The 19,259-nt window shown below is 54.0% G+C and overlaps 1 protein-coding gene across 1 annotated transcript in view; it reads left to right on the top strand.

Annotated features, from left to right (window-relative positions):
* Positions 1–9,954, top strand: part of PLEKHD1 (pleckstrin homology and coiled-coil domain containing D1) — a 29,860-nt gene extending 19,906 nt beyond the window's left edge. The window contains exons 8-14 of the mRNA XM_038765647.1: positions 3,169–3,263; positions 4,617–4,710; positions 5,777–5,964; positions 6,247–6,379; positions 6,588–6,732; positions 7,624–7,773; positions 8,387–9,954. Of these exons, the coding sequence (XP_038621575.1) occupies positions 3,169–3,263; positions 4,617–4,710; positions 5,777–5,964; positions 6,247–6,379; positions 6,588–6,732; positions 7,624–7,773; positions 8,387–8,613 (1,032 nt within the window). The 3' untranslated portion in view covers positions 8,614–9,954. The remainder of the gene's footprint in view (positions 1–3,168; positions 3,264–4,616; positions 4,711–5,776; positions 5,965–6,246; positions 6,380–6,587; positions 6,733–7,623; positions 7,774–8,386) is intronic.
* The last annotated feature ends 9,305 nt before the right edge of the window (positions 9,955–19,259 follow it).

A 19,259-nucleotide genomic window follows, 5' to 3' on the forward strand; every position in this document is an offset into this window, starting at 1 on the left:
TAATTGGCAGAGCTGGGATTTGAACCCATGACCTCTGACTCCAAAGCCCGTGCTCTTTCCACTGAGCCACTCTGCTTCTCTGTATTTATTGAGCGTTTGCTGTGTGCAGAGCACTGTACTAAGCGCTTTGGAGAGTGTGATGCAATAATAAGCAGACGCATTCCCTGCCCACAACAAGCTGACAGTCTAGAGGGGCAGACAGACATTAATGGAAATAAATAAATTACAGCGATGGACTTAAGTGCTGTGGGGCTGGGAGCAGGAGCCCCTTCCCTGATGCCCGGTGGGTCTGAGCCTGGGATGATCTGGTCCGGTTCCGTCCAGTCTGTGGGCCCTCGCAGGCTTTGTGGGGAAGAATCGTGGGGACGGTGATGACCGTGCTTTGCACACAGTAAGCGCTCAATAAATACGGTCGAATGAAGGATGAATAGGGGAATCCCTTCCCCTTGCTAGGATCCAAAGGTGGCGTGTGGAGGATGCTGGGGCCGGAGGATCCCGGGGTCTCCCTGGCTTTGAGGAGGCTTTGAGCAGGGTTGAGTCCTTCTGCTGTTCTGATTTGGGGTCTCTTGGGGGGCGTGTTCTACAGCCATCCAAGAGCCCGGCTAGGACACGCAGGTTGGGGACAGCAAGGGCACCAGGCAGGACCAGCCCAGCGACACCTGGGCCTTCTACTGGCTGAGCAATCAATCAATCGTATTTATTGAGCGCTTACTGTGTGCAGAGCACTGTACTAAGCGCTTGGGAAGTCCGAGTTGGCAACATATAGAGATGGTCCCTACCCAACCGTGGGCTCACAGTCTAGCAGCAGGCAGCACCCACCCCATCCCCATCCCCTCCCTCCCCATCCCCCCCCGCCTTACCTCCTTCCCCTTCCCACAGCACCTGTATATATGTATATATGTTTGTACAGATTTATTACTGTATTTTATTTGTATGTATTTATTCTATTTATTTTATTTTGTTAATACGTTTTTGTTTTGTTCTCCGTCTCCCCCTTCTAGACTGTGAGCCCACTGTTGGGTAGGGACCGTCTCTTTATGTTGCCAACTTGTACTTCCCAAGCGCTTAGTCCAGTGCTCTGCACACAGTAAGCGCTCAATAAATACGATTGAATGAATGAATGAATGATTGAATGAACCCACTCAACCCCTGAGGCTCAGCTGCTGCCCAAGCCTGGATGCCCCACGGGCCTAAGTGACCAAAGCAGCTTCTTAATCCCTCTGGTTGCTGATGAGGGGCTCCCTGCCCCACGCAGGGCAGGCTGGGGACCGAGAGAAGCAGCGTGGACAAATTATCGGATAGAGCACGGACCTGGGAATCAGAGGGACCGGGTTCTAATCCTGGCTCCACCCCTTGTCAGGTGGGTGACCTTGGCTAAGTCACTTCACTTCTCTGGGCCTCAGTTCCCTCATCTGGAAAATGGGGCTTGAGATGGCGAGTCCCGTATGGGACAGGGACTGCGCCAACCCGATTTGGGGAAGCAGCGTGGCTCAGTGGAAAGAGCCCAGGCTTGGGAGTCAGAGGTCGTGGGTTCTAATCCCAGCTCTGCCACTTGTCGGCTGTGTGACTTGGGGCAAGTTACTTCACTTCTCTGGGACTCAGTTACCTCATCTGTAAAATGGGGATTAAGATTGTGAGCCCCACGTGGGACACCCTGATCACCTTGTAGTGCTTTGTACATAGTAAGTGCTTTCTTGCGTCCGTTTCCCCAGAGGTCTCAGGGTTGGGGTCCGCCCCCCCAGGGCTCGAGAACCAGATCCGCCTCCTCTCAGAGCGAAACGTGGCTCTCTTTTCTTCTTCACAATGGTCGTTAAGCGCTTACTGTGTGTCAAGCACTGTTCTAAGCGCTGAGGTAGATACACGTTCATCAGGCCCCGGGGATCACAGCCTAAATTGGAGGGTGGAGGATTTAATCCCCATTTTACAGATAAGGAAACTGAGGCCCAGAGAAATGAAGTTCCTTGCCCAAGGTCACGGAGCAAGCAATTGGCAGAGCCAGGGTTAGGACCCAGGATCTCTCCCTCCTGGGCCTGTGCTCTTACTACTAGGCCACCCTGCTTCTCGACTTTGGAGGGGTTCGGAGGGGGCCCCAGCCCCCCCGCACCCCCCACCCTCCCCTCATCACCCCTTCGGCAGCAGGTGCCCGGCCCAGTGATGTCACCATGTTGGGAGGACAGGTTAGGGGTAGGTTTGGGGACAGGTGCAAACCTGTGAGCTCGTTGTGGGCAGGGGTTGTCACTATTGTTGTTATTGTACTTTCCCAAGCGCTTAGTACAGTGCTCTGTGCACAGTAACCGCTTCCTAAATACGACTGAATGAATGAACTGCTCCAAAGGCATCAGTTTGCCCTTCCCAAAAAGGCGGCTCCCCCATAGCCGTGGCCTGGACACCCCCTCGTGTCCCGTCCCAGAAACATCTCTGCCCTGGGCCCCAAAGAGCCCAGATGGGGAGGCAGAAAAGACCCTCACTTTCCCACCTCTTCCCAAATATCTCCAGGGAAGGCATCCCGAGCGGGAAGAAGGGGGGCAGTTCATTCAGTCATGTTTATTGAGCGCTTACCATGTGCAGAGCCTGTACTAAGCGCTTGGGAAGTATACGTCAGCAACACAGAGACAATCCCTACCCCACAACGGGCTCACAGTCTAGAAGGGGGAGACAGACAAGGGCTGGAGTTTTGTCTTTTCCACGCTGACAAACTGATCGGCAGAAGCAGCGTGGCTCAGTGGAAAGAACACGGGCTTCGGAGTCAGAGGTCATGGGTTCAAATGCCGACTCTGCCAATTGTCAGCTGCGTGACTCTGGGCAAGTCACTTCACTTCTCTGTGGCTGTTACCTCATCTGTAAAATGGGGATGAAGACTGTGAGCCCCCGCGTGGGACAACCTGATCACCTTGTAACCTCCCCAGCACTTAGAACAGTGCTTTGCACATAGTAAGCGCTTAATAAATGCCATTATTATTATTATTATTTGCCAGAATTCATGGAAATGGGTACCCTCCCACGCCCATTCCTAGCCCTGCCAATCAGTCAATCACTTGTATTTATTGAGGGCTGTAGAAAGCGCCACCCGGGAGACCCACAGTGCATCAGGTCAGTAGGAGGGCGATAAATCCGTTCGATTGGTCTTTCCTTGCCCAAGACCTACTGTCCTTTTTGGTTCCCTTTCAGGAGCTGGAGCGACTCAACCAGGTGTTGGAGGCCGAGAAGCAGCAGTTTGAGGAAGTGGTTCAGGAGCTGAAGATGGAGCAGGAACAGATCAAGAGGTGCCACGTGGCGGGGGGCATGGGGGGCAGGCTGGCCCTTTTTTTCTTTTATAAATGGTACTTGGTAGTCACTTACTATGTGCCAGGCTCTGTACTAAGCACTGGGGTAGATACGAGCTTATCAGGTTGGACGCAGTCCCACATGGGCCTCACGGCCTTAATCCCCATTTTCCAGAAGAGGGAACTGAGGCCCAGAGAAGTGGGTCAGGGCAGACAAGTGGCGAAGCCAGGATTAGAACCCAGGTCTTTCCAACTCCCAGGCCCGGGCTGTATCATCATCATCATCAATCGTATTTATTGAGCGCTTACTATGTGCAGAGCACTGTACTAAGCGCTTGGGAAGTACAGATTGGCAACATAAGGCCCCCAGGCAACATCCCCCAGGCCATACTGCAGGTAGGTGGATCCTTTGTTCAGATCCCCTCAGGGGTCTGTCTCCAAACCTAGCAGGGGCTGCTGGGTCCAGTCGGGTCGCTGTGGGAATTTCTCATTCATTCATTCAATCGTATTTATTGAGCGCTTACTGTGTGCAGAGCACTGTACTAAGTGCTTGGGAAGTCCAAGTCGGCAACATATAGAGATGGTCCCTACCCAGCAGCGGGCTCAGTCTAGAAGGGGGAGACAGACAACAAAACAAAACATATTAACAAAATAAAATAAATAGAATAGTAAATATGTACAAGTAAAATAGAGTAATAAATCTGTACAAACATATATACAGGTGCTGTGGGGAGGGGAAGGAGGTAAGGCCTGGGGGAAGGGGGAGGAGGGGGACAGGAAGGAGGGGGCTGAGTCATATTGATGATGATGATACTTGTTAAGTGCTTACTATGTGCCAAATGCTGATTTAAGCACTGGGGTAGATACAAACTAATCAGGTCCCTGTCCCACTTGGGGCTCACAGTCTCAATCCCCATTTTATAGATAAGATGACTGAGGCCAGGAGAAGTGAAGAGACTCACCCAAGGTCACACAGCACACAAGTGGCAGAGCCGAGACTAGAATCCAGGTCTTTCTGATTCCAAGGCCCGTGCTCTAACCACTTGAGCTCTCTCCTGGCCGGGTCACCGTCGTGGCTGTCTGCTGGCCGACCCCGTCCCCTAAAAGGGATGTTTTTGCCACCGGGGAAGATCCTCTGCCCGTTAGGTTCCAGCCGCTTCCCGCCCCGTCTGTGGCGTCTCCTTCGGAGAACCCCTTTTAGACTGTGAGCCCACTGTTGGGTAGGGACTGTCTCTATATGTTGCCAACTTGTACTTCCCAAGCGCTTAGTACAGTGCTGTGCACACAGTAAGCCCTCAATAAATACGATTGATGATGATGATGATGAGAACCCCTCCCGTCTCTGTCCCTCAGGGAGCTGGAGCTGACCGCAAGCTGTCTCAAGGGCGTGGAGCAGGAAAAGAAGGAGCTGAGAAGCCTGACGGAATCCCTGCAGCGGACGCTGGGGGTGAGCCCGGGGGCCGCAGGCCGGCCGGGGGGGATCGCAGGCCGCCCGCGCCTTCTCACCCCGCACCCGCCTGACTCTCTGGCATCGGGGACAAACGGGGCAGCGGAGATCTGCAGCCTGTGAACAGCAGGCAGAACTCCAGACTTGAAAAAAGCAGGGAGCAAAGGAACAACTGAGAGGACAGTGGGATGCGGGGGGAAGTCGAGGCTGCCGGCCTCCTCCTGGCTGCTCAGCCTGCCGCTTCAAGCCAGTAGTAATTAGGGTACTTCTGAAGCGCTTACTATATGCCAATCAGGTTGGACACGATCCCTGTCCCACATGGGGCTCACACTCCTAATCCCCGTTTTACAGACGAGGCGATTGAGACCCAGAGAAGGGAAGTGACTTGCTCGGGATCACCCAGCGGATGTGATGAAGCTGGGATTAGAACCCAGGTCCTTCCAATTTCCAGGCCCGGGCTCTAGCCACTAGGCCATGCTCCTCCTCAAGCTCCGGAGGACCTCCCGCCAGGAGCCCGGCTAACGTGCCTGGGAGGCCCGGCTAACATGCCTCCCCTCCACGACCTGCAGACGAGGGCTGGGATCCTGCAGGAGACGGGAAGGGGGGTCTTAAGCACCAAATCTCTTGAGAACAACAGGCCGAGCTCTCACGCTCAGAAGGAGCCGAGACCCATGTCCTGCTGACCAGCTGGACACACTCATGGAGGGGGAGTCAGTGTGGGGAGAGAGGAGATGGGTGGTAGGGGGAAGGATGGGGCTGGGGGAGACAGGGGCGAGAAGTGGGAGAGAGGGAGGGGATAGGAGTTAGGGGAGAGAAGGGAGAGGGGACGGGAGTCCCCTGAGAGGAGTTGGGGAGAGAAGGGGTGGGGTGGGGGGGAGAGACAGGGTTAGGGGGAGAAGGGGCTGAAGAAGGCTATTTTGGGGTTAATGGAAGGGGCCCCCATGGTTGAGTAGGTTAAGAGAGCAGAGTCCGCAGTCTGGGAAAGACTTAGGGTCAGCCTGCTCAGTTAGGGATGGTGTCTCACTGTCCCCCTCCATCCCGGCTCCACCCTCCCACCCCCCCCCAGGAGCTCTCCATGGAAAAGAAGAGGACCCTGGAGCTGCTGGAGGAGACCGAAAGGCAGGCGGAGTCAAGGCCCGACGAGGCGGACCGTGAGCGGCAGCGGCCCCCGGGCGCGGGTCTGCACAGCAGCCTCCAGCAGATCGAGGACCGGATGCAGAAGCTGCTGGAGGAGAAGCTGCTAGCAGATAGGAGGTGCGGCGGCAGGCCCGGGACGCTTCCTCTCCTTGGGCCTCGGTTTCCCCAAAGGGCCACGGAAGGGTCCGACTCCGAGGGGAGCCTCTCCCAGGGACAGCCCTGCGGAAGAGCCGAGCAGGGTCTGATCCCCAGGGCGAGGTTCTGCCTGAATCTCTCCCCTGGTCCTTCCACCCACTTCCTCCCCATCCCCTGGAGCCCCCAGGGGACGGGGGCACTGGTGACCCCGCTCTCTGTCTCTCTCTCTCCACCGGATTGTCTCTGTCTTCTGGGGTCCTGCAGGATGAAGGAGAACGAGGAGCGCTCTCACGCCCTGGAGGAGGAGAGGGAGTTTTACTGGAGTCAGGCCCAGGCTTTGCAGAGCTCGCTCCAGGAACTGACCGCCGAGAAGCAGCAGACGGAGCGGGACCTCAAGGTGCTCAACTCCAGCCTCGGGCCCCCCAACCGGCCCAGCCCCCGGGTGGGACGTGGCCCTTCTTGTCCCTCGGTGGGGAAGAAGGGTCCCCCTCCGATCCGGGTCCCGGCTGCCCCAGGGAGGTCCGGAATGGCGAGCAGGCAGGAGATCACCGGGGTGGGTGCTCTAGCGAACGTGTCTCTGCCCCCTCCTCCCCCCAACACCCCAGGCTGAGGTGAAGGTCCGCATGGATTTGGAAAAGAGGCTGCGGGAGGCCGAGGGGGCCTTGAGGAGCCTAGAACAAGGCCTCAACTCCAAAGTCCGCAACAGAGAGAAGGAAGAGAAGATGAAGGCCGACGTGAGCCACTTGAAAAGTGAGACTCCTCGCTCCGACCCCCGGCCCCCACCCCACGCTCCACCAATTCCCCCCTTCCTGGTCATTATTAAGCGATTCCTTTGGGCCCGGCCCGGAGAGCCTTGAGGTAGTCAGACCGGACATAGCCCCCGTCAGTCAGTAGTGTTTATTGAGCATTTATTATGTGCAGAGCACTGAACTAAGCGCTTGAGAGAGCACAATAATAACAATATAACAGCCACAGTCCCTGCCCACAGCAAGCTTACGGACTAGAGGGGAAGACAGACGTGAATAGAAATAAATAAATGACAGATATGGACATTAGTATTATGGGGCTGGAAGTGGGGGATGAATAAAGGGAGCCAGTCAGAGCGACGCAAGAGGGGAGTGGAAGAAAAGAAAAAAAGGGCTTAGGGGAGGCCTCTTGGAGGAGATGTGCCTTCAATAAGGCCTTGACTGGCCAACCGATACCCATTTCCCAGATGAAGAAACAGAGGCCCAGAGAGGTTAAGTGGCCGCCCTAGGTCACCCAGCAGACCAGGGGTGGAGCCGGAACTGAATCCCTGACTCCCAAGCTTTTTCCACTGGTCCACATTGCCTCCGTGCCTCCCTCTCTTGAATCTAACTTCACTCCCAAAACCTCAGAAGACCCAAGAGTGCAGTGATTCCCTTTCTGATTGAAGCTGTGGCCCAGAGCTGGACCCGGGTGGGGGAAATGGGGCTCCTTGGAGGCATCCTTTCCACGCCCCTGGCCTGGGGGAGAGGAGGGAGGAGCAGGGCACCCTCTCGGCTGCCCCCCTCGCCCCTTTCCCAGACCATCCTCGGGTCTGGGGGGAGGGTGGGAGGCGGCGGGGGCCGGAGGGGAACCGAAGACCACAGGCTCACCGCGTCCGTGGGTACCCGGAGCCAGGGTTTTTCGAGGACTGCATCCGGAACGCGGAGCTGGAGGCCAAGATGCCGGTGATCATGAAGAACTCCGTGTACATCCACAAGGCCGCCACCCGCCGCATCAAAAGCTGCCGCTTCCACCGCCGCAGGGCCAGCGCCTCCTGGAATGACGGTAGGGGACGGCGAGGATGGGGCTCGCAGGGCTCGGGGTGGGAGGAGCCCAGGGCGGGCAGGGTTCTGGGCTGTGAGGGTGTAGGGCAACCAGTGATCTGGGCAGAGCTCTATTCTCCTGCTCCCACGCGGGCTGGAAGGGCAAGACGGAAGCGCCTCAGCCCAGGCAGAACTGGCCCAGGGGCGGGTGTCCCCCCCAGTGCCCAGGAGTCCCACCTAACGGAGGGAGGTGGGCTCCGCTGCCCACCTCGGCCCAGCCCCACGCCCAGGGCTAGACTCCCTCCTGGGGGCCAAAAGCAGGTGTGAGCCGATCGGCGCCTAGGAAAGGGGAAGTCGGCTGAGCCACCCTCTCGCCCGCTTAGTGCCGGGGGTCTGGGGTCGGGTCACCGAGGGAGGAGACCCCTGGGCCAGCCCGGAGGGTCTCGCTCATCTCGCTCTGGCTGCCTGGACTTCCTCTCGAGAGACCTCCCCGGCAGACGGCACGCCTCCACCCAGCCGGACCCTCGGGGACAACCTCCAGCCACCCCCCGGCACGCAGGCCCTCAGATGGTGGGCCACCGACGCCCCCGAGGGCAGATGTCGCTGGGGGTCACAGCCCAGTTGTGTGTTTTCAGTGAAGCCATCTCAGTCGTTCATGGCGTCCCAGCTGGAGGCCAACAACATCGAGGAGCTGAAGGAGGTGGCGAAGCGGCTGAGCCGCGACCAGCGCTTCCGGGAATCCATCTACCACATCATGGCGTCCCAGCCGGGGGCCCCCCGCCGGGCCCCCGCCCCGACCTCCCCTAGGGAGGGCGGTGACCCCTTCTCCGTGGTCCGTCCCACCCCAGCCGACCGGTCCTAGCTCCGCGGGCGAGGGGGTCCGGCCCCTTCCTCCCCTCACCGGCCCCTATCGTCGATTGCTCCCCCAGCCATGTACCCACAGCCCGTGGGCCCCGTCCGGATGGCGTCTCTCCTCTCTCTCTGACCTCCGGCCCTTTCCCCAGTGGTTCCCGGCGGCCCCGGGCTCTGGGTCTGAGACGACTGATTCCTCCTGGCCAAATCCGGCTGGGCCTCCGTGGAGGTCAGACTCTGAGCTCCGACTTGCTGCCTCCGTGCCCCCCTCCTGGGCTGGACCCGGGTCCCTAAGGGAGGGTCAGCCCAGTCGGGGCCGGGGCAGGGATGGCCACACGAACAGGAACCGAGCTGGGTTTCCGGGTTGGACTCTGCAGTTGGGTCAGTCAGCAGGAGAGGCCAGCCTCCTCTTTCCTACCACCTCACCTTCAAGGCTGTGGAGGGGGGCGGGACCCAGCCACCGCCCTCTGGGGCAGAGTGACCAAGAGCCCCGTGGGAGGGCACTGGAGGAAGGCGGGGAGTCAGCTGGGCAACGGGAGAGGCGGGCACCTCTTTCCTCCCTCAGCCCCTGGAGCTCCAGGGGAGGTGACTATTCTGACACCAGGCCGATCCTCCCTCCGGGGTGATCCACTGACCTCTGGTCCTCCGCTCCATCTGGTTGGTCCAGGCCACCCAGCCGAAGAGGGCGAGCCTGGGCTCCCGGCCACGGGAGTTGTTAGGGCTACCGGGGAGGTGGGCCTGAAACCAGGACCCTCGTCTTCAAGGCCTCCATGGGCACCCAGGCAGCAGGTGGAGGGAGGGAGGGAGGGTCCGTCCTCTTCGACAAGGCCCAACGCCATCCGCTACCGTCCTTGTGTGTCTGCATGGTTCTGGGCTGGACTCTCGGGGGTCAGCGGCGAAACCCCTCACCTGGGTGACCGGGGAAGCCCAAATCTGGCATCAGCCAGGGAGCATCCCCAGGCCTGAGACCCCTTCCTCTACCATCCACTCCCCACCTGGCTACCAGGTGACCTCCCTTACCCAATCAATCAATCCATCAACGGTATTTATTGAGCGCTTACTGTGTGCAGAGCACTGTACTAAGCGCTTGGGGGAGTACGATGCAACAGGATTAAGCCACAGACACCCACCTAATGTGCCAACTGGTCCGGCAGTAAGCGTCCCTGCGCCGACTGTATTACAGACTGGCCACTGGCTGTTTTGGGCAAGGCCTGGCCGCGGGCCTGAGGTGAACGATGGGACCAGCGAGCTCCGGCTTGGGGGAATCAGTCGTGCCAAGCCAAAAAGCAGCACGGCCGAATGGCTAGAGCCCGGGCCCGGGAGTCAGAAGGTCATGGGTTCTAATCCCCGCTCTGCCACTTGTCTGCCGGGTGACCTTGGGCAAGTCACTTACCTCCTCTTTGCCTCAGTTCCCTCGTCTAAAATGGGGATGGAGACCGTGAGCCCCACGTGGGACAGGGACTGTGTCCAATCCAGTTTGCTTGTACAGAGCCTGGCACATAGTAAGCACTTAAATACTACAATTATTATTATTATTATTATTAATAATCCCCCAAAACCGAACTGAATCACAGCAGAAATGCTTCCGGTTTGCCAAAGCTTGGCTGTCACGGCCTCATGCATTCTAGGTGCCGACCACCTACCCTCCCGCTAAAGTCTAGCTTTCAGCCCCTGCCTCGTACAGGGAACAGAAGAGGAAGGGAAGGAGTGGCAGAGGGCTAGCTGGTATGCTCCTGTGCCGCCCCAAATGGACTGTACCAACCACTCAGTCAAATCGACGGCATTTAGTGGACACTTACTCGTTGTAGAGCCCCATACTAAGCGCTTGGGAGGGTGCAGTAGCGTTAGCAGTCACCGTCTCTACCCTCAAGGCATTTACAAACCAGCAGCGGAGACAGACGCGAAAATAAATTATAGGTAGGGGGAAGCAACAGAGTTTAAAGATGAATACTTAAGTGCCGTGGACAGAGAGGAGCACTTGGGGTGATGTAGAAATGATTAGAGTGGGAAGTTGAGAGGTGAATCTGCGAAGGCCTCCTGCAAGAGCCGTGAGCTCAGCAGGTCCTCGAAGAGAGCAGTGGGATGCCGGAGGGAGCCAGAGGTCAAGGGGGAGAGAGATGAGAACAAGGCCCAGTGAGCAGGTTGGCTGGAGAAGAAGGGAGTGAGAGAAGAGGGAGGCTAGCGACGGTCAGTACAGTGCTGTGTGCTTTGGAAGCGCTCAGGATGTACTACTGATTGTGCAGAGTGGGTTTTGAGAAGAGGGAATGGTTTAAGAGCCCGAGAGTCCACTGTAGGTCATCCCTGCTGGAGGGGGCTCGTCCGCCAACGACTGTGCCCGGGCCCAGGGACACAGGAGTGAATGGGCAGATCGGACGGAGACAGGTGGAGGTCCCGGGTCCCTCGGGGCCACAGGCCTCGCTGGTCCAGCGGACGACAGTTGGCCGCCTGTGGGCCATACACGGCGGAAGGCCATTCCAGCACCAACCATCTCACCCCTGACACCACGTTCCAGCCCCGGTCTACTTTCTCTCGCCTCCGCAAACTCGTGGCTACCATCAGCGCTTAGCACAGCGCTTGGCCCACGGTGAGCACTTAACAGGACTGGGCAACTGCCATTACTAAAGGGAAACCATCTCCCCAGCGGAAAGCTCACGCGTGGAAGTCGTCCAACGGGGGATTCCTGGATCCATCTCCATTTTCCAAGAAGACACACGTGAGCCGCGTCCTTCGGCCGGGTGGCGGAGGGCTTTACTGACGGGGTGATGCTCCCTGCAGGACGAATGAAGAACCCAGGCAGATCCCAAAGCCCTTGGCGTGCCCCCAACTCCACGCCCTCAGAGGTCGTCCCAGGGGGCCGGCTCTCCCTCCCTAATAAAACACTGTCCGCTGCTGTACAGCCCATTGCTTTCCTGACTTTGGGATGAACGTGTGCCCAAGGTGGGGTGGAGCAATGGAAGCCAGCTGGACTCCGGGCAGAGCCAGGGCGGGCTGGGGGAGAGGGGGAGTTTGGGCTCTGTGCTGAGCGAGCCTGGTATCCCGGCCTGGCTGCCACGGTGCAGACTCCAGCGGGAGGGCAGAGGGGTCCCGAGTGGGAGGGTGAGAGGGTCAAGGAGAGCCAGCAGAGTCTTGGTTGCCCCAGTTTTGCCCCCTGGCCCTGATTCACTCCACCTTTTCCATTCCACTGCTTGATGATGATGGGATTTGTTAAGTGCTTACCATGTGTCAAGCCCTGGGTTAGATACACGCTAATCATTCATTCATTCATTCAATAGTATTTATTGAGCACTTACTGTGTGCAGAGCACTGTACTAAGCACTTGGGAAGTACAAGTTGGCAACATAATCAGGTCGGACACAGTCCCTGTCCCACATGGGGTTCACAGTCTTCATCCCCAGCACTTAGAACAGTGCTTTGCACATAGTAAGCACTTAATAAATGCCATTATTATTATTATTAGCGCTTAGAACAGTGCTTTGCACATAGTAAGCACTTAATAAATGCCATCATTCAATCGTATTTATTGAGTACTTACTGTGTGCAGAGCACTGTAGTAAGCACTTGGGAAGTACAAGTTGGGAACATATAGAGACGGTCCCTACCCAACAGTGGGCTCATCATTGTTATTATTATTATTATTATTATTTTACAGACAAGGGAACTGAGGCCCAGAGAAGTGAAGTGACTTGCCCAAGTTTACCCAGCAGACAAGTGGCGGTACCGGGATTAGAACTCAGGTCCTTGTGACTGCCAGGCTCATATTCTACCCACTAGGCCGTGCTCCTTGTAAAGCAGAGGGGATGGTGCTTCCCTACGAAGGAGGATGAATTTATTTCCTTCTATCATTATTTCATGCCAGGAGAGAAGGATGGCGGGAGGAGAGACAGACCAAGAAAAAGAAGGAGGGAGAGAGGGAGAGAGAAAGAAACTCCCCAGTGGAGCAGGTCCCTACAAAAACCAATCAATCAATGGTATTTACTGAGCACTTAATGTGGGCAGAGCACTGTCTAAGCGCTTGGGAGAAGACAACATAGATCTGGCAGACATGTTTGCAAAAGTTTTGTATCTTTCACATCCCCATAGAAGCAGCATGGCCTCGCGGAAAGAGCATGGGCCTGGAAGCCACTGGATCTGGGTTCTAATGCCGGTTCTGCCACTTATTCTCTGTGTGACCTTGGGGAAGTCACTTACCTTCTCTGGGCCTTAGCTTCCTCGTCTGTCAAGTGGGGATTCAATGCCTTCTTTCGTCTGTCAAGTGGGGATTCAACGCCTTCTCTCCCCATGGGCCAGGGACCAGTGTCTGTTTATTCATTCAATCGTATTTATTGAGCGCTTACTGTGTGCAGAGCACTGTACAAAGCGCTTGGGAAGTACAAGTTGGCAACATATAGAGACGGTCCCTACCCAACAGTGGGCTCACATTTATCTTGTATCTACCCCAGGGCTTGACACATAGTAAGCACATAAATACTACAATGATGATTACTTAATGAAGCAAGTCTAAGGGAGTGCTCCCATTCATTCATTCAATTGTATTTATTGAGCGCTTACTGTGTGCAGAGCACTGTACTAAGCGCTTGGGAAGTACAAGTTGGCAACATACAGAGACGGTCCCTACCCAACAGTGGGCTCACATTTATCTTGTATCTACCCCAGGGCTTGACACATAGTAAGCACATAAATACTACAATGATGATCACTTAATGAAGCAAGTCTAAGGGAGTGCTCCCAGACTATTTTACCTGCCTTGAAAAGGGAAGGGAGGGAGTGGGGGACATGGGAGTAAATTTCCCAGCCAAGCAGGGTAGTCAGAGGACCTGGGTTCTAATCCCGGCTCCGCCCCTAGTCTGCCGTGTGACCTGGTCACATCACTTCACTTCTCCGGGCCTCAGTTCCCTCATCCGTAAAATAGGGATGAAGACAGAGCCCCACGTGGGATAGGGACTGTGTCCAACCTGATTATCGCGTATCTGCCTGGCACATAGTAAGCGCTTAACAAATGCCATTAAAAAAAAAGAAGCTGGTGCCCCCAGGCCACCTCTTTTTGTGTTCAGCTCCTGAACCGCTTCCTCGAACTGCTGCTTGCGAGCTACCCTGCCTCTGTTCCTTCTCAGCCCACCTCCGGGGAGGGGAGGGAAGTGGAGAGGTGACCAGACAATAGGCCACACACTGACCCATCCTCCGGGCAGTGGGGGAAGGCAGCACTCCAAGCTCATTGTGAGCAGGGAATGTGTCTGTTTTGAATAATAAGAATAATTATGGTATTTGCTAAGCATTCATTCATTCAATCGTATTTATTGAGCGCTTACTGTGTGCACAGCACTGTACTAAGCGCTCGCTTGGGAAGTACAAGTTGGCAACGTATAGAGACGGTCCCTACCCAACAGTGGGTAAGCACTTATTATAATCAATCAATCGTATTGAGCGCTTACTGTGTGCACAGCACTGTACTAAGCACTTAGGAAGTACAAGTTGGCAACATACAGAGACAGTCCCTACCCAACAGTGGGCTCACAGTCTAAATTATTATTATAATAATTATAATAATTAATAATAATGATAATGGCATTTGTTAAGCACTTACTATGTGCCAAGCACTGTTCTAAGCACTGGGGAGGTTACAAGGTGAGCAAGTTGTCCCACAGGGGGGCTCACAGTCTTCATCCCCATTTTACAGATGAGGTAACTGAGGCCCAGAGAAGTTGTGACTTGCCCAAAGTCACATACAGCTGACAATTGGCAGAGCCGGGATTTGAACCCATGACCTCTGACTCCAAAGCCCGGGCTCTTTCCACTTAGCCACGCTGCTTCTCTAGACAAAGCACTGTTCCAAGTGCTGAGGTAGATGCAAGGTAATCAGATTGGACACGGTCCCTGTCCCACATGGGGCTCCCAGTCTTCATCCCCATTTTGCAGATGAGGTAACTGAGGCCCGGAGAAGTGAAGTGACTTGCCCAAAGTCACACAGCATTCAAGCGGCGGAGCCGGGATTAGAACCCATGACCTCTGACTCCCAAGCCAGGCTCTTTCCACTAAGCCACGTTGCTTCTCACAAGCCTGCTGTGTGACCTCGGGTAAGTCACTTCACCCCTCTGAGCCTCGGTTCCCACATCTAGACCGTGAGCCCACTGTTGGGTAGGGACCGTCTCTATATGTTGCCAACTTGGACTTCCCAAGCGCTTAGTACAGTGCTCTGCACACAGTAAGCGCTCAATAAATACGATTAATTGATTGATTGAAAACAGGGCTCACAGTCAATCTCCATGTGGGACAGGGACTGGGTCCAACCCACTTACCTTGTATCCACCCCAGCGCTTAGAACAGTGCCTGGCATAGAGTAAGCGCTTAACAAGCCCGTTGTTGGGTAGGGACCGTCTCTATAAGTTGCCAACTTGGACTTCCCAAGCGCTTAGATTGGGAAGCGCCCGCCGGCCCTGGTCAATCAATCAATCAATCAATCATATTTATTGAGCACTTACTGTGTGCAGAGCACTGTACTAAGCACTTGGGAAGTACAAGTCAGCAACACATAGAGACAGTCCCTACCCAACAGCGGGCTCACAGTCTAGAAGGGGAAGACAGAGAACAAAACCAAACATACTAACAAAATAAAATAAATAGAATAGATATGTACAAGATAAATAGAGTAATAAATATGTACAAATGTATATATAAATATACAGGTGCTGTGGGGAAGGGAAGGAGGAAAGATGGGTCATCCCCCCAACACAGCTCTCCCCGGGGCACCCCAGGCCTCACGAGGGCATCTAGTGCTCTGCACACAGTAAGCGCTCAATAAATACGATTGATGATCTAGCATCCGAGCTGGGAATGTTGGGGGCGCCGGGTAACCCAGAGCCGACCCAGTGGGGAAAATAAGTAATCCCGACCTGGTTCTGGGGAAGCGGGTTGTGGGGGGACCTGATGGGGCGAGCAGGTGGGAATAATAATAATGATAATGGTATCGGCTAAGTGCTCAGCAGCGTGGCTCAGTGGACAGAGCCCGGGCTTTGGAGTCAGAGGTCGTGGGTTCGAATCCCGGCTCCGCCACATGCCTGCTGTGTGACCTTGGGCAAGTCGCTTAACTTCTCGGAGCCTCAGTGGCCTCATCTGTAAAATGGGGATGATGACTGTGAGCCCCGCGCGGGACAACCTGATCACCTTGTATCCCCCCCAGCGCTTAGAACAGTGCTTTGCACATAGTAAGCGCTTAACAAATGCCATCATCATCATCACCATGTGCCAGGCACTGTACTAAGTGCCTGGCACAGGCACTACTCAAGGCCCTACTGAGAGCTCACCTCCTCCAGGAGGCCTTCCCAGACTGAGCCGCCTCCATCCTCTCCCCCTCCTCCCCCTCTCCATTCCCCCCGCCTTACCTCCTTCCCTTCCCCACAGCACCTGTATATATGTTTGTACATATTTATTACTCCATTTATTCATTTTACTTGCATATATCTATTCTATTTATTGTATTTTGTTAATAAGTTTGGTTTTGTTCTCCGTCTCCCCCTTCCAGACTGTGAGCCCACTGTTGGGTACGGACCGTCTCTATGTGTTGCCGACCTGTACTTCCCCAGCGCTTAGTACAGTGCTCTGCACACAGTAAGCACTCAATAAATACGATTGATTGTGCATATTTATTACTCTATTTATTTTACTTGTACCTATCTATTCTATTTATTTTATTTTGTGAATATGTTTGGTTTTGTTCTCCGTCTCCCCCTTCCAGACTGTGAGCCCACTGTTGGGTAGGGACCGTCTCTATGTGTTGCCGACCTGTACTTCCCAAGTGCTCAGTCCAGTGCTGTGCACACAGTAAGGGCTCAATAAATACGATTGATTGATTGATTAAGTGCTGGAGTGGACACGAGTAAATTGGTAAGCACTCGGTAAGCACTCAATATATGATTGAAAGAATGAATGAATGAATGAACAAATACCATAATAATTCTTATTACTCTCCCCCTCCTCCCCCCTTCTCCTTGTTCCCTCTGGCCTTTGGTCTGGGCCTCCCCCCCCCCCCAGGGGTCTGCAGGCGGAAAAGGGTGGGGGGCTCCCAGCTGCCACTGCCAGCTAGACAGCAGGCTTTTTAAAGCTGAACAAAGGGTCCGGAGGCCCACCCAACCCCCTCCCCACAAGCAACAAAAGGGCTGGCTGCAGACCCCTTGGGAAAAATCCAAAAACAAAAGCAAACTTGTGTTCCAACCCTCTAACGAAGGAGAAGATGAGAAACAGCCTGGCTCAGTGGAAAGAGCCCGGGCTTTGGAGTCACAGGTCACGGGTTCGAATCCCGGCTCCCCCTCGTCCGCTGTGTGACCTTGGGCAAGCCGCTTCACTCCTCGGGGCCTCAGCGACCTCATCTGGAAAATGGGGATGATGACTGTGAGCCCCACGTGGGACAACCTAGAACAGTGCTTTGCACACAGTAAGCGGTTAGTAAACATGCTTAATAAATGATAGAGGGGAAGAATGCCACAGTACATTTGCCAACATGTTGCCAATTTGTACTTCCCAAGCGCTTAGTACAGTGCTCTGCACATAGTAAGCGCTCAATAAATACGATTGATGATGATGATGACAACCTGATCACCTTGTATCCTCCCCCAGCTTAGAACAGTGCTTTGCACATAGTAAGCGCTTAACAGATGCCATAAAAAACCCCCAAAACATTTCCAAATTAGGAAATCAAATCAATCATATTTATTGAGCGCTTACTGTGTGCAGAGCACTGTACTAAGCGCTTGGGAAGTACAAGTTGGCAACATGTTGGCAAATGTACTCTGGCATTCTCCCCCTCTATTATTTATTAAGCATGTTTACTAACCGCCTACTGTGTGCAAAGCACTGTACTAAGCGCTTGGGAGAGTACAATTCATTCATTCATATTTATTGAGCACTTACTGTGTGCAGAGCACTGTACTAAGCGCTTGGAAAGTACAATTCGGCAACAGAGACAGTCCCTATCCAACAACGGGCTCACAGTCTAGAAGGGGGAGACAGAACATCAGAAATATTCCCTGCCCACTCTATAATCTTGGGGTGGGCAGGAAACGTTTCTACCTACTTTATGTTGTACTCTCGAAAACACTTAGTACAATGCTCTACATGCAGTAAGTCCTCACTAAATATAATAATAATAATAATAATAATAATAATAATGGTATTTGTTAAGCACTTACTATGTGCAAAGCACTGCTCTAAGCACTGGGGGGATACAAGGAGATCAGATTGTCTCACAGGGGGTTCACAATCTTAATCCCCATTTTCCAGATGAAGGTGACTGAGGCCCAGAGAAGTTAAGTGACTTGCCCAAAGTCAGCTGACAGTTGGCGGGGTGGGATTTGAACCCATGACCTGTGACTCCAAAGCCCGGGCTCTTTACACTGAGCCATGCTGCTTCTCCAAATACGATCGATTGATTGAGGAACAAATGAACACAAGTGGATAGAAACAAAGACATACGTGTTATGGGTGCTGCTGGGATGATACGCTTAGTACAGCACTCTGCACACAGTAAGCGCTCAATAAATGCAACCGAGTGAACGAAACCCACAGTAAGCGCTCAGTAAATGCGACTGAATGAACGAAGCCCACAGTAAGCGCTCAGCAAATGAGACTGAGTGAACAAAGCACACAGTAAGCGCTCAGTAAATGCGACTGAGTGAACGAAGCACACAGTAAGCGCTCAGTAAATGTGACTGAGTGAACGATGCCCACAGTAAGCGCTCAGTAAATGTGACTGAGTGAACGATGCCCACAGTAAGCGCTCAGTAAATACAACTCAGTGAACGAAGCCCACAGTAAGCGCTCAATAAATATGACTGGGTGAACGAAGCCCACAGTAAGCGCTCAATAAATACAACGGTGAACGATGGACACAGTAAGTGCTCAATAAATACGACTGGGTGAACGATGCACACAGTAAGCGCTCAATAAATATGACTGAGTGAGCGATGCACACAGTAAGCGCTCAATAAATACGACTGAGTGAGCAATGCACACAATAAGTGCTCAATAAGTACGATTGAGTGAACGATGCCCACAGTAAGCGCTTAATAAATACAACTGAGTGAGTGATGCCCACAATAAGCGCTCAATAAATACGATTGAGTGAACGATGCCCACAGGAAGCGCTCAATAAATATGATTGAGTGAACGAAGCCCACAGTAAGTGCTCAATACGATTGAATGAACGATGCCCACAGTAAGCGCTCAATACGATTGAATGAACGATGCCCACAGTAAGCGCTCAATACGATTGAGTGAACGATGCCCACAGTAAGCGCTCAATAAATACGATTGAGTGAACGATGCCCACAGTAAGCGCTCAATAAATACGACTGAGTGAACGATGCCCACAGTAAGCGCTCAGTAAATACGACTGAGTGAACGAAGCCCACAGTAAGCGCTCAATAAATACGACTGGGTGAACGAAGCCCACAGTAAGCGCTCAATAAATACGACTGGGTGAACGAAGCCCACAGTAAGTGCTCAATAAATACGACTGAGTGAGCGAAGCCCACAGTAAGCGCTCAATAAATACGATTGAATGAACGATGCCCACAGTAAGCGCTCAGTAAATATGACTTGAGTGAACGATGCCCACAGTAAGCACTCAATAAATACGATTGGGTGAACGAAGCCCACAGTAAGTGC

This window comes from Tachyglossus aculeatus, chromosome 23 (assembly GCF_015852505.1).
Source record: "Tachyglossus aculeatus isolate mTacAcu1 chromosome 23, mTacAcu1.pri, whole genome shotgun sequence".
Taxonomy (NCBI): Eukaryota; Metazoa; Chordata; class Mammalia; order Monotremata; family Tachyglossidae; genus Tachyglossus; species Tachyglossus aculeatus.